The sequence below is a fragment of the Ixodes scapularis genome, unplaced genomic scaffold (genome assembly GCF_016920785.2).
Source record: "Ixodes scapularis isolate PalLabHiFi unplaced genomic scaffold, ASM1692078v2 PGA_scaffold7__128_contigs__length_106722199, whole genome shotgun sequence".
Taxonomy (NCBI): Eukaryota; Metazoa; Arthropoda; class Arachnida; order Ixodida; family Ixodidae; genus Ixodes; species Ixodes scapularis.
The window spans coordinates 42,053,504-42,067,621 of record NW_024609882.1 but is presented as its reverse complement, the minus strand read 5'-3'; the positions used below and the strand labels follow the sequence as shown (position 1 = coordinate 42,067,621).

Genomic DNA, 14,118 nt, shown 5'->3' with positions numbered 1-14,118 from the left:
TTGAAGATCCACGCAGAACCTCTCTGCATTGAACTTTGCTTCGAATTCTGAACGGAGACAATGAGTATATTTTTTTGTGGCCGGTTCACCTGACCAATGTAGATGTATATTGCTGCTGGCATCGACGTCCTCGTAATATAAATATTGGAGGCGCGATAAGTCAAAATGCCGTGACAGCATCTAACGTTGCGAGACTTGTCTCCCACCTTTTGAAAACATATAATTTCCCTCATTCATCATTTGCAGCGAGCAAATTTTCCTGAATCAAGTAATTGCGAAATCAGCCCAACTCCTTCAGTGTGTTCCAGAGGCTTTTTCGGCGAAAAGCAGCCAAGATGAATAGCCAACGCACCGACCGGCGTGGGTGGCTTAAACTTGAAGCTAACCAAACACAACCAAACTCAAGAAAAGCAGCTATCGAACCTCCCCATTCACTTGACTGCAACATTGATGTTCCCTCCAGTATCAGTTACCAAGCAGTCGTCACTTTGAATGTGATTCGAGACAGACAAGAAATCAAAAAGTTTTTCCGTGATTCCTCCTTATCCAAGAAATCGAAAGGACGCGACCGTGTGCTGTGGAGTAAACGGGCTTTCAAACACGTAATAGAAGAAAACAATCTACTGAGGCTTCACCACACTAATGATCACTCAGACGAACTTAAGAAATATTCGGACCTTCGTCAAATTACATTGTTCGCCACCGCGCCGACAACACGTCTCCGCGAAAGCCACCAGAGACGCGGAGGGGCGCGGAGCGACCTGGACCGGCTGGTTCCCGGTTTTCCCGCTTGGCGGCGTCCGTTTTGCTGGAGTCGCGAATAGGCCCTCGCCTCCTGCACCTAGCAAGAATATAGAGCGCGATTACAATAAAACTATTTTATCGTATCAGGTATGATCACTTACGGGACAAGTGACCTTGGCGCCTATTCTCTCTCTTCATCCTATCTTCGATGTTCAGTGCAATGAGTTCAACTCCAAACCGTTCAAATTTAATAATGGATGGACTGCAGTGGGTCGAAATAACAGATTATGAGTGTTGTATAGGCGGAGCAGTGTATAGTCTCATAACCGAAGGAAGACCGATTGGACGTGGCGGGTTCAGGCGACAGTGCTGCGTTCGCTTGGGCCAGTCTCACATTGATAGGGGGGGGGGGGGGGGGGAGTAAATAAATGGACGTATGTTCTATTCTCTCCTTAAACTAAAGCGCCCCCGGCCCAAAGCGTGCTTAGAGTCGCCGCATAAACTGATGAGATCTTTCACACTGTGCAAAACTGTACCTTAAGTTTCGAAGTGACATTCTAGGCCACCGCCACGTGCCTCGTGTAAAGTCACGCCTATAGAAAAATTAGATTATAAGTTATATAAAATGCAATATATGAACGATGCTCAGCATTACTGCAGAGTCATACTTACGACACGGCAAGTGGAGGGACCCCCAACATCGAAAACTGCAACGAGAGCACATTCGAAGTTGCGTCCGAAAAAGGGGAGAAGCAAAAGTGCTGGCAGGGACCGATCGGCTCTTTCACCGCCACCTCCGCTAGATCTACAAACTCTCCCCGCCAGCAATTATGAAAAGTAACGCGCGCTGAAGCGCTCGGACCAGGGGGCGAATGCAGGTCCGACCGCTCCGAAACTTTGCGCCGCGAAGCCGTCGAACACGTGCATGAAAGTACAAAGAAGGCTATACATGTTCTCCTCCCCTTTTTCCTTTCTGGTCTCCCCACGTAGCGGTCGCAATAATTTGGGCTCGCGTCCGTGGCGCGTCCCCCGTCACAAATTGCGTCCGGTAAAAGCCTCCGAGGCTCAGCACTTTTCGCCGACTTCCCCCTTCTGCTTGCTAACCAGCGTGTGTCGGCGTGGCTTCGTCGCGGCTGCACTCTTTTTCGCTTCGTCCGGATAAGCTACGCATAAAGTGCGCTTAGGGCGTCTCTGTTTTATGTGACACTTTCCTTTAAGACCAATCGTACGCATAGGATATAAATGCAGTTCTTTGCGTTTCCATAATCACCTTGTACACGCTACGAAATGTGTCCATTGTGCTCTGGAGCGTCTTCGGAGCGTGAGCCGTAGCTCTTTTCTGAGGATATCAGACGCTTGTGCGTCCACAGTCCAGTGACTCGGCGTTTTTCGCCCGAGTGGTAGCGCTGGAAGGGTGTATATGATTTGGAAACAAACAGTCGCTGATGTTTACTCCTCGCAGAAAAGTGAAAAGTTACCACGCAAAGACGCGAGGAAATGGGGGATGGGTGTGCACAATAGGCGGCGCCCACACTACGTGGAAGAGAATACTCACGTGACACAAAACGAAAATGGTCGCATATTGCGCCGGGTGGTCATACGTCTGCTGCGGTAAACATGTCGCGGAGGTTATTTCTATAGCCCCGTCTACTTTTCTCCCTCCCACATCCAGTTACAATGTTTGTTTTTTTATTTTATTTTCTCCCCGTTTTTCGCTCCGCGTGGAAAACTTTCGGACGACTGACCGCAAAGATTAGCCTCGTTAGCAAACAGGGAGAGAGCAAAGCGTCGCCGCGAAGTTTGCTCGAATACTTTGCACTTTCGCCGTCCTTTACAGCTTGCTGCTTCACCTGCTGCGTTTACTTCGTTTCGCAGTTTTCCTACGTGCTCAGAAACTTTCAGGCGTTTCAGAGACGCTGCGGTATCGTTCCACGCTCTGCATTGCGGGGCTTGACTCGCGTTGACATTGCTTTAAAACATGTGCAAATCGAAACGACGTTTTGAACTATAAGACTAATTTTGTTTGGTTGCGGAATGCGTGCCAGAGAGGTTCCATGTCTTAATATACAGGAAGTTATTCAGAAAAGAGAACCGTGTTTTTTTGTTGTTGTTGTTTTTTTTTAGCCCAGGCAAATAAACTATACATCGCAGACAGCTCAAACCCCTGGAAGATGCCACTCCAGTGGTTGGGATAAAACGCGAAAGTTTGAGAACATGACTCGCACCTGGATCAAAAGATAATTAAGTAGGACTAAATTTCGCAATGAGCCGACGTCCACCTAAGCCTACTATCGTGAAAACAAGAACTGACATGGTGGACCCTTGCGGGCTGTATATCAGTGAAAAGGCTCATAGAGAAATTTTGCTCCTCTTAATTATCTTTTGATCCGATTACGTCATGTTCTCAAACTTTCGAGTTCTATTCCAACCGTTATGTTTAACATACCTACTGAGTTGGGACTTACTGCAATGCATAGTTTATTTACCCAGGCCGAAAAACACAATCCTCTTTTCTCGGGAACTCTCTGTATAAATAAAATGACTAAGCTTGGGATACACCTAAATGAATGTAAGACGTCCTGCTGACGCGAATCAAGGAAAACGAGCCATAATTGGCGCCCAACCTGGATTCTGAGCGCGTACTTAGGCGGACAAACGAAACCTGCTTATCAGTGGCTTTTTCAAGATCCGCAATAAATGGACGCATTTCTACATTTAATGCGACAATAAAGCTTACTAAACCGGCCAAAATCGCCAACAGTAAAATATAAAGAACGTATCGATCTGCAAGCTCCAATAGGCATCGTGTATACAAACTTTTACTGCGAAGCGTATCCTTTTTGATGAATACAGTAGGTGGTGCAATTGCGAAAATGAGTCGGGTTCTATAAAAGAAACCGATAATAATAATCATTATTTCAGCTCAGAAAAGTTGAGGTGTGCTAGAAAGGTTGAAGAACCGTATCAATTGGCCTCCTGCAGAAAAAAGTGTCAGAGGCGTTTTTCACAAGACGTGCGTGTGCTGTCCTTTCCTCTCCTTCCTCAAGGATGTGCCAGACTTTATTAGACATAGACGTTTCGGGAAAGTGACGTCACGTCCACTAACGTCTGCTGTGCTCTTTACTCTCGCAGGAGCATGTCGTCTAAGCGCAAGAGTCCGCCCACGAAACTGTCGACGGACGAGCTGCGGACCGAGGACTACCAGGAGGACGGCCACCAGGATGACGAGGAGGACGAGGACGAAGACGACGACGACCAGCGGGCCCCGCTGCTGTCGCCGTCGCTGCGGGTCTCGGGGGACGGGGGCCTGCTTGGGTCGCTCATGAGGCCCCCGGACACCCTGATGGAGGAGGACGACGTCGAGGACGAGGACGTCGAGGACCGCGACGACGACGACGGCAGGTCGGACAGTCTCGGTTCCGACGCCCTCGCCCACAGCCCCAACGGGTGAGGACCTCGTGTTTGCCCGAAGGAAGATGTGGATGTTCTATGTATGGTGCGTGGAGCGCGTCTTCGACTGGTGTGTTTAGCCGTCCTATGCTACCCCTACATAAAAAAAAGGTCCCGAAGTGGCAACAAATGACGTAACAGAAGCCGAAGTGTCACGCTGCTGCATGTCGCGATCCTGGCGGTTGGTTGTAGAAATGCTAACGAGAAAGCTGCGAGTACCACAACCGAACGCGAGTGTCGCTGTCATCACGGCGTCCCAACTTCTGGCTGCCGAAGCTTCCCTGGACTGCTACACTGGAGAGCGACATGCAGCAGAGTAGATGTCTGCCACATACAGCACCGCTGCTGGGACGCCGCCAGGATCGTGACTGGCGACAGCATGGCACTTCTATGACGTCATGAGGCGGAAATCAAGGGACTACTTTTTTGGACGCGGTAAACACACCAGTCCGAGATGCGTTCCAGGCACTATGCATAGTTCCAAGGTTGGTTTGGACCATGCCGAGTGTGGCGGAGTGGCCGGCACCGTAGGACAGTGGAGGTTAAAAGGGGATACGATGACGGTGGAGTGGTAACTGGACCTACAACGCCTAACAAAAACCGTATGTGCGAAAAAAAATTCCAAGAGAGTTTGACTTGCTATAACAAGCCAGATAGAATTCAAATTCACCATTAAACAGAGAAACAGAATTGTCGTTTACGCAGGTATTTCCTTATCGTTACTTTAACGATATTGGCTCTCTATTTTTTTTTATTGCACGAGGGCTTTATTTTGAAAATGAATGGATGGATGGATAGATGAATACTGCTCAACCTTTTGAATCAGATTGCGGCTTCTGCCACCTTGCCAGTGTTCAGTCCATCCATCAAATGAAGTAGTTGTGAAACAAAGTATGAATGAATGAAAATGCGCCAATTGTTTAGAGGTCTCGGGATACGCTTGTAAGCCTTCAATGGCTCATCAGGCGGTACACAGTTCGGGCCGATCTGGACGTCTCTGTGCCCGCGTCGCAGGAGCGCCTGCCACCCTCGCGACCTGGGCTGTCCGGGCGGCCTGACGTCTCGGCACACGGACTCCGAGGACTCCGACGCGTACCCCGGTGGGCCCTGCTCGCCGTGCGCGCCCGCGTCGCTGCGTCCGACTCCGCCGCCGCTGGCGTCGGCGGCGTCCGAGGCTCCGCGGCCCAAGAAGTCCATGGACGACGTGCTCAAGCGCCTCACCTCCAAGATGCACTCGAGCGCCACGCTTGCCGAGGGACCCGCCAGGGCGCCCTTCGAACACAGGTGGGGGCGCCCTTGTTTCTTAAGGACCCTCCGCTCGGTCCGCCGACTGAAGGCAGCGTTCTAAAGGAAAACGAACAGTCTTATCGTTAAAACGTATTTACTGATCGAAAAGGTTACATCGCAACCCCTCGAGAAAAATCATTCGGTTGCGAAGGGGAAAAGGGAATTCGGGGTGTAAAGGGAGAGGAAACTCACTAATTCTGCCTATCGACTCCTGACAAGCGTATGAATCTGATCAGTCATTTGGCAAACGGCTATGAAGACAGAAACTGAGGGAGAGGAGGAGAAGAAAGCGCGCGGGGGAGTGCCATCTTCGAGCTCTAACTGGAGTGGTTAGTGGGTAGAGGTAAAGCCTCTACTCACACTTCGAACTCGTTCGAAGGGTGAGTAGAGGCAAAGGCAGCTAGCTGGCTTTGCCTCTACTTACTAATCATTCCTGCTGGAGCTCGGCGCTGTGACGTAATTAGAATTCGGGAACTATTCCTCTCCCTCAGTTTCTCTGGCCATGCAGCGAAGGTGCGGGACGCGTGCTTGAGAGCAGATTAAGGCTCTGCACGCGGCCTCTTCCGCTCGTCGGAAATGCCACATAAAGCAGTCCACGAGTATAGTAATTGTGTGGCGTGTATATGCTTAGATAGCGTGGAGCTGGTCACCACCGATAGGTGTCTCCGTTCTAGACGAGACATTGTGCCAGTGCAGTACCATCGCCAGCCTGGGGTATTTTTACGGTGTCAGCATGCTCAGGCGACATCGTTTCGCTCGGTCTCAGACTGTTTTCTAAATTCCTTAGAGAAATGGCTAAAATGTCGTTACTCTAGACCGTCTTTGTGTATGGGAAACCGGAGGCAAGAACCGAAAATGGTCGAACGAACGCTCCCGACGGCAACGCGCCGGCGGCGCGCGTCGACGCTCGACCGTCCCGAACACAAGGGGCGCGGGCGCAATTGCTCGCTCCACGCCCGCCTCCGCGGTGGCTCCGTTGTCTCCGGCGGCGGTTCGGGGAGGCATTGTCTCGCCGTGCGACCGCCTCCGCGCAGGCGCCGACCGCCGCCTCGCTGACGTAACGCTACGCCAGCCAGCGCTAACGTCGGCGTCGGTCGCGCCCGCGCGCGCGTGGACAATGCCGGGGCGGCGCTTGCCAATAATAGGGGCAGGATCTGCGCGGCGGAGCCCGCTTCTCAGGAGGAGGCGTTCGCCGCCGCTTTTGCGTTGCTTCGTTTCCTTCGCGCCCTGGAAGGCGGTCTCGGAACAATGGTTTCGCGTGTGCTTCTATTGTCGCGACGCGTGGCTGCCTGCCTGCCTGCGCGCGCAGGGTTTCTTAGCGGAGGTTTCGATTCGTCGGACGTGGACAATGCGAGGGTGGGATTCGGTCGCGTCGGGTGGGTCCGCGCTGGCGTGCTCTGGGGCAGAGATTAAAGGGAAGACCGAGATAGCGCATTGGTGGTTCTCTTCGGAGCGACGACCTCTCTCCCCCTGTTTGTCGTGTTTCTCCATTGTTCTTTCGTTGTCGTTTCATTCTTTTTTGTTTCGTTCGCCTCTCATATAGACCATTCCAACCATCGTTTTCTGCTGGGCCGCGGGACGCGTTGTTTGCTAACGCTGCAACATCACTCTTGTCACTGACTATAGTTTGCATTCATGCGATTGCTGCGCCATTTGCGCCAACCGCGCCAAAACGCGTACTCTGCTACATCCTGCTACATTTGACCAAATTGCGATACATTTGCGCCAACATTGCGCCAGAACTTGTTCACGGCCGGATCATTACGGCAAGCTCACACGAATTTGCAAAGATTGCGGCCTCAAATAACATTATATTCGATTTTGTCTTTGTTATTAAACATTGACAGAACTCGGAATTCTCGTGGTATTTCTCAGGTTCATCGTTTGTTCTGGCTGGTTGGCTGTCTTCGTTGAGTGCGCTTGCCGCCGTGCAGCGGTGTACTGCGGTGAAGCGACAACCGCGTAGTAGGCATTGCGATTTTGCATCTCTTGCTTCATCGCAGCGCACTCGCGTGCTAAGGGGAAAGCACTGGTCCCGAGCGGAACGTTACTCGCGGTTTTTGAATAAAATTGCGGCTAGTATATGCGCAATATTCTGACGATATTTTTTTACATTAGAAATTTATCGAGGATACTCGAGTAATGCGAGAAAACTTTAATGAACTGATCTATATGCTTATTTTTCTTTTATGTAAACTCGCGTTTGTTATTACCTTAATTCATCCGTTTGCTGGCAGAGTCGATACATTAAATTAAATGTAACTTAGCTGCAGCAGTAATGCAAGCTCGGGAATAATCTTAACGAGGTCGGCGGAATTTTTGTTTAAGAAAGCATATTTGTCGTTCACGTGCTGAATTTTATTGTCACGAAGTTCTTGAACCAAATGCCATTAATGTTCATAAACAACTGACAACATTTATTTTTTAAAATCAAAATTAAGAAGTACAGTTTCATACCAACCTTTATAACTCGAAGAAAACATCAATCTAGGAGCTCGAAGGTTTTATATTCTAACTTCATTTCAGTTGAATATGCGTCTTGGTTTTCGTTTTATTTCGCGCCTAAACTAATCATGCACAACCGTTCGTACTGCTTCTTCACTTCATTCAGTCAGCATGAGTTTTCACTAGCGTTTCGGTAATTGTTTCGGTGTCCATAGCATTCATTACTTTTTTTTTTTTTTCAATTTTCTCGAAGAAAGTGTCTAGAAAAGGCGTCGGTTTGGCTGCAATTATCCCAGAAATCCACGCGATTCGAGATCGGTCCATCTGTCCATTTCTAGGTCGCGAAATAATTTATCTGTCGCCTTATTCAATGTTTACGCAGGTGAGCTACAATAACCCTATCTTTAAAATTAATCTTAAAATTTGCCAGTGTGTATCTTCTGCACTCTTTCAATCTGGCAATAATTGCTCCGAAGTTGTTTCCTCCAACCAATGCACTCCCCTTCCAATAACTCACGCCTGTTGCTTTTTTTTTTTTTGGTGCACGGCGTTGAGGTTGTTGTTTCCCGTGCAGGTCTCGCGGCAGTTCCGGCGCGGCGGAGAGCGAGCACCCGAGGCGTCGGACGTCGGGGCTCCAGCTGGAAGGGGACACCCTCCGCCTGGCGTTGTCCGGCGGCAGCTTGCGGGACAACGAGCGCCGCCTCACGGACATGATCAACCAGCTCCAGCAGCTCCGAGACCAACTCCTGGTCCAGCAGCGGCTCCAGATGGTGAGCTCCGCATCCACCTTTTGGGCTCGCGCGACGCTCACATCACACGACTGTCCACAGCGCGGACAAACGACGGTCTCCTGCTGACACTGTCCGAGGCCCGTTTCTTCCTCGTATACAATGGCCGCGTTACATTGCTCGTACAAAAACAAAAAAAAAAAGAACTGTCTTTAGACGTGTTCTAAGCACGCCTATGTATCAAGCAAGAGCACTTTGAACATGCTTAGTGGCCTTGGACTGTGGCAGGAAATCGGAGTCAGCCGAGACCGAAGCGCTATCACGGTGTGTAACAACTCCGGGGTCGTCCTTGCTGTCGGGCTCCGCTGGAGCCAGGCGCCAACCAGGACATCAGGCAGAAGGAGCTCGGAAGCAGGGCCTCTTTTGACAACGGGTTTACTTTACATTTGTACAGGGTCGAAAAGCAGCATCAGAAGACAGGAGTCCCGAAGAAGTCCGCTTCTTTTAACGGGACGCTCTTCCCTACATTCCCCACGTAGGGATTTCAGCTAGCTATGTCAGCTCCTCCTCCACACACAGCGACACACCCTCGTCTCCGCCCACAGACGCCATCAACACCATGCAGATTAGCTGTCCCAAAGACGTGTCCGCTTGTCCCCCGAGGGGTCGGCGGGGTCGGCGCGGCGCGCATCCATGATTGCTGCTGCAGCGGCTTCCTCTTCCGAAGGGAAGGTAATTGGGTGCGGGGCGCCCGACGGGTGGGGTCCACCTGGGAAGGTCGGGAAAGGATGCATTGACCTCGTGGGCCACTGTGGGATTCCTGGAAGGCCGAGTGGCTGGTCTTCTTCCCACGTCGGCGGGCCTCTTGAAAGGACGCTGTCCAGCACTCTCGTCTCGCCGCCGCCGCTTGTCCTTGGGCTTTCGGGAGTCCAATGGGTTCTTGGAACGTGGAAATGCCTGGACGTTTTCCCACGTCTGCTGGCTTCTTGGAAGGTCGCTTGGACGCCTGTCGGTCTCCAAGACGGCGTTCGTTACAGCTCCTCCACGGACGGGAAGATCTCTGAAGGGGAGGAGTTTCCGCTGCTCTCCTGAAGAGATCAGCTTTGAGGTCGTCGAGAATGGCCAACACCCCAAAGAAACACGGACCGCAACACACAAATCCAGTAAGCGACGCCACCCTCTCCGCAATCACCAGGCCCGCAATCACAAAAATTAACTTGGCAAAGTACAGTACGTCCTCGTGGACAGGAAAGGTGACGTTTTTTCGCGCCACGCCATCCTTGCAAGTTTCCCAAAGCTTGGTCAGACTGGGATCGGCCCTCTGCTCTTCGATGAGCACTACCTTTGTTTCGGAGACGAGCTGTTCGAAGCCTTTTGAGGTAGGGGCTAATAGCACCCCATCTGTCTGCGTCAGCTGCTCGTCGGGGGTTTCCCTGTCTAACGCGGAGCTTTTCTCGCTTTCTAACCCTTTCCTCGTCTCTTTAGGGCTACTCTGCTCTAAAACCCTTACTGGAGAGTCTTTTAGATTTCCCGGGCTAGAATCGTCATAAGCAAGCCGCGTGGACATCTCGTGAGTTTTAGCTCTTATGACTGCCTGAACGAGACCCTCCCCGAGGCTTTTGCCCTGCTCTCTTAGAATCTTCTCTGTTCGGTTAGAAAACAGGTAACGGTACTGCGGCGGCAGTTTGTCCGAAACCGCCGCCTCAGTGCGAGCCTCTCCGAACGGACCAGAAACGAGGACATCCGCCACGGGAAGACACACGCTCCCTTTGTCTAACACCGACTTGATCCAACTACACTTTCCATTGTAGTTGGCTTCGGTGACATAAGTAGGGTGAACAAGGTCAATGGTGGCTCCACTGTCACGCAACACGCGGCATGCCTTCCCGTTTACCGTCATGTCGAACAGGTACGGGCTCAGGAGCTCATCATTTTCCGCGCAGTGACTAGCGCAGGCGAAAACCACCCTTGGTTTAGTGCATCTTGCGGCAATGTGCCCTGTCTCATGGCAATTGAAGCACGTTATAGGCTTCCTTGCCTCGAATGCTTTCTTCTTTTGCCTATCGTCCGCGTCACTGCCCTGGGATGCTTTCGTTTCCTCATCCCCCCGATTTTCCTCAGTATTCCTTCCCGTAGGCTCTCGCCCTTTCCATCCCTTGCCGCGTCGCTCGTCCCAGTTTGTCTTTTCGAAGGTTTTCCCCGTTCCTTCTTTGTTGTTTCTGCGCGAGCTATACTCGTCCGCGAAATCCGCGGCCTTGTAGACGGAGTCTACATCTGTTTTGTCTTGAATCCAAGTCCGCATGGGTTCACTTAGTGTCTTATAAAACTGTTCCAGCGCGACCACCTCCAGAATCCTTTCTTTGTCGTCATACGACTTGGCTACCTTCATCCATTCGATAAGATACGACCTCAGTTCGTACGCGAACTCCGCGTAGCTAGCCTCTGGCTTTTTGCTCACGCTTCGGAACTTCTGTCGGAACGCTTCCGCCGACAGGCGGTACTTTTTGAGCAAACAGCCCTTCACACACTCGTAATCGTCCGCCTCTTCCGCAGTTAGCCTGGCGATTACCCCGGCTGCCTCGCAGGGCAGTACACCCAGCAACCTTCTGGGCCACGAGTCCCGGTTAAAACGGGCCCTTTCACATGCCCTCTCGAAGTTTACAAGGTAGAGACCCATGTCCTGTCCTACCTTAAATGGTTGTATCAGCTTCGACATGTCATAGAGATTTCGGCTGCCTGCTACCTCCATCTCTGGTCCTCCGTTCGTCTTCCTCAGTTCCACCTCTAGACGAAGTTTTTCAAGTTCCAATTCTTTAAATTTTGCATCGTCTTCGTTTCGGTTTTTGATTCGTTTCCACATTACCTCAATTTCATCGTTGTCAAGACCCTCTTCCTGGATAGCCTTAACGAGCTCCATTTTTTTCATTGATGTGCCCGGCTCAACCCCAAGCTCTTCACACAAGTCGAGCAACTCCGATTTCAGCAAGCGCTGCAGCTCCATGTCCGCGACCTATCTGGGCGGCAAACTTTGCTCCACTACCAAGAAGTACCAACTTCAAAACTTCCAAACTCCCAAGGTAGTCCCCACGCCCCTGCAAAATTCTCAACTCTATTTTACAGGCCTGGCGAAAGAGAAAGGATGCCGTCACTCACCAGACTCGGATCACGGTCCATGAAATCTTTCGGTGCCGCCGCTCACTGGTCGTTGAACTCGATCCCACCGCTGCCACCAGTTGTAACAGCTCCGGGGTCGTCCTTGCTGTCGGGCTCCGCTGGAGCCAGGCGCCAACCAGGACATCAGGCAGAAGGAGCTCGGAAGCAGGGCCTCTTTTGACAACGGGTTTACTTTACATTTGTACAGGGTCGAAAAGCAGCATCAGAAGACAGGAGTCCCGAAGAAGTCCGCTTCTTTTAACGGGACGCTCTTCCCTACATTCCCCACGTAGGGATTTCAGCTAGCTATGTCAGCTCCTCCTCCACACACAGCGACACACCCTCGTCTCCGCCCACAGACGCCATCAACACCATGCAGATTAGCTGTCCCAAAGACGTGTCCGCTTGTCCCCCGAGGGGTCGGCGGGGTCGGCGCGGCGCGCATCCATGATTGCTGCTGCAGCGGCTTCCTCTTCCGAAGGGAAGGTAATTGGGTGCGGGGCGCCCGACGGGTGGGGTCCACCTGGGAAGGTCGGGAAAGGATGCATTGACCTCGTGGGCCACTGTGGGATTCCTGGAAGGCCGAGTGGCTGGTCTTCTTCCCACGTCGGCGGGCCTCTTGAAAGGACGCTGTCCAGCACTCTCGTCTCGCCGCCGCCGCTTGTCCTTGGGCTTTCGGGAGTCCAATGGGTTCTTGGAACGTGGAAATGCCTGGACGTTTTCCCACGTCTGCTGGCTTCTTGGAAGGTCGCTTGGACGCCTGTCGGTCTCCAAGACGGCGTTCGTTACAGGTGGTATATAGGATGCTTCGAAGGGACGCGTCTCCGAAGAAAAAGCGCGCAACCGTCGGCGTCGTGATGACTCGCCCCCGGAAGACAGGTCCACGTCTCCGCTGTCTCGGCGCCTCGCTGTCGGCGAGGGCCGCCGGGCAAAAAGGAAGCCCGGAGAAGCCCGTGCCCTCGTCGGGCTCTTGGCTTCGCGGCTCGCAACCCGTGGCTTTGTTGCCGTCGCGGGCGTCTAGAGTTAAGACCCCGGGCGTTGGCGAGAAGAAAAGACAGCTCCGGAAATAGCCAAGAGCGCGCGCTCGAGGGCTCTAACTCGCCACGCACGAGGAGGCGGCAACCGCCGAGGCTGCGCATAAGCCGCGGATACCACGAAGGGTGTTTTCGCGTTGGGGTCATTCTGGCGGAGCCACGGCGGAACGACCATCCGGGGATGATTTAGGACGGGCAGCCGCGTTCTTCTTAAGCGCGCCGCTCTACCAACACCACCTATGGGAGACAAGCGCGGCCCGAAGCATCGTTGTGGTGAACCTTCATCGATTGGCCAGACGCTCATAATGACGTCTTTAGCGGTTTTTCATCGGCAAAAGTAAGAGTAATATATGACTGTTAACTTCAATAGTTGCTGGTTTAAGAACGTGGTGACTGCAAACTTCCACTGCCGAATTTTTACAAGCACCATCGACCTTGTTGCCCGCAACAATTTGTAAGTAGATCACAGGTTAGGACGTCACGACAACGCAGATACCAACGTTACTATAATCAGTGGCAGCTTAAAAAGGGAAGCTCCTCCCACCTCTTTGCACTTTAGCAAGTGGAAATAAGTAAGTGATGGGGTGCCCGTCTCCGCGGGAGTTCCAGCGACCTCCTCTCCAGCGTTCGCACTGCTTAAGGGGAAAGGGGTGGGAGGAGATTCCCCTGAACTCTTAGCCTATCCCTCACTATAGATCCCCTCAGTTTCGGAACTCCCGCAGAGAGGGGCACCTCCTCACTTACTTCAGTCCGCCCATCTAGACGATATGCTTCAAAACATATGTATTCCATAGAATACACTGCAGTTACCCTAGCAGCCGTCCCCCAGAAACTGTGGCACGTCGAACGACGGGAGTCGACCCGAGGGGAGATGGGGTACGGCTCGTGCAAGCAGCACCCATGGGCAGTTCCGCAACTGAGCTAATCTAGTAACGTTGGATGATACTAGTCGTTACGTCAGGGAAAGATACCGCGAGAGTGCACCGGCGAGACTTGTCGGCGCCTTGGGGCTTCCGAGCGCTTGGCGAGAGCGAGCCAGCTCCTATAGTTCTTTCGGAACGTGAATTTTACGTCATCGATATTGCCGGTTTTATCGGCTCATAAATGCGAGCTCGTTTGGAGACAATCAGGCAGCACCAAAAGTGCATCGTCACGGCACTCGTCGTTTTTTGAGCCCTCGCTATGAGCGGTTAAATCTATCACGCGCAGTGGATGCGCCGCGATCGTGAGCTCTTGTTTCTGCGCCCGGTTTGTTTAGACGCTGGTAACGAACGCAA

General features: G+C 52.1%; 1 protein-coding gene across 13 annotated transcripts in view; it reads left to right on the top strand.

Annotated features, from left to right (window-relative positions):
- Nucleotides 1-14,118, top strand: part of LOC8042907 (transcription factor SOX-6) — a 295,892-nt gene that overhangs the window by 170,760 nt on the left and 111,014 nt on the right. For all 13 annotated transcript variants that reach the window (XM_040222527.3, XM_040498473.2, XM_040498475.2 and 10 more), the window contains exons 2-4: nt 3,877-4,191; nt 5,209-5,478; nt 8,501-8,696. In XM_040222527.3, the coding sequence (XP_040078461.2) occupies nt 3,877-4,191; nt 5,209-5,478; nt 8,501-8,696 (781 nt within the window). The remainder of the gene's footprint in view (nt 1-3,876; nt 4,192-5,208; nt 5,479-8,500; nt 8,697-14,118) is intronic.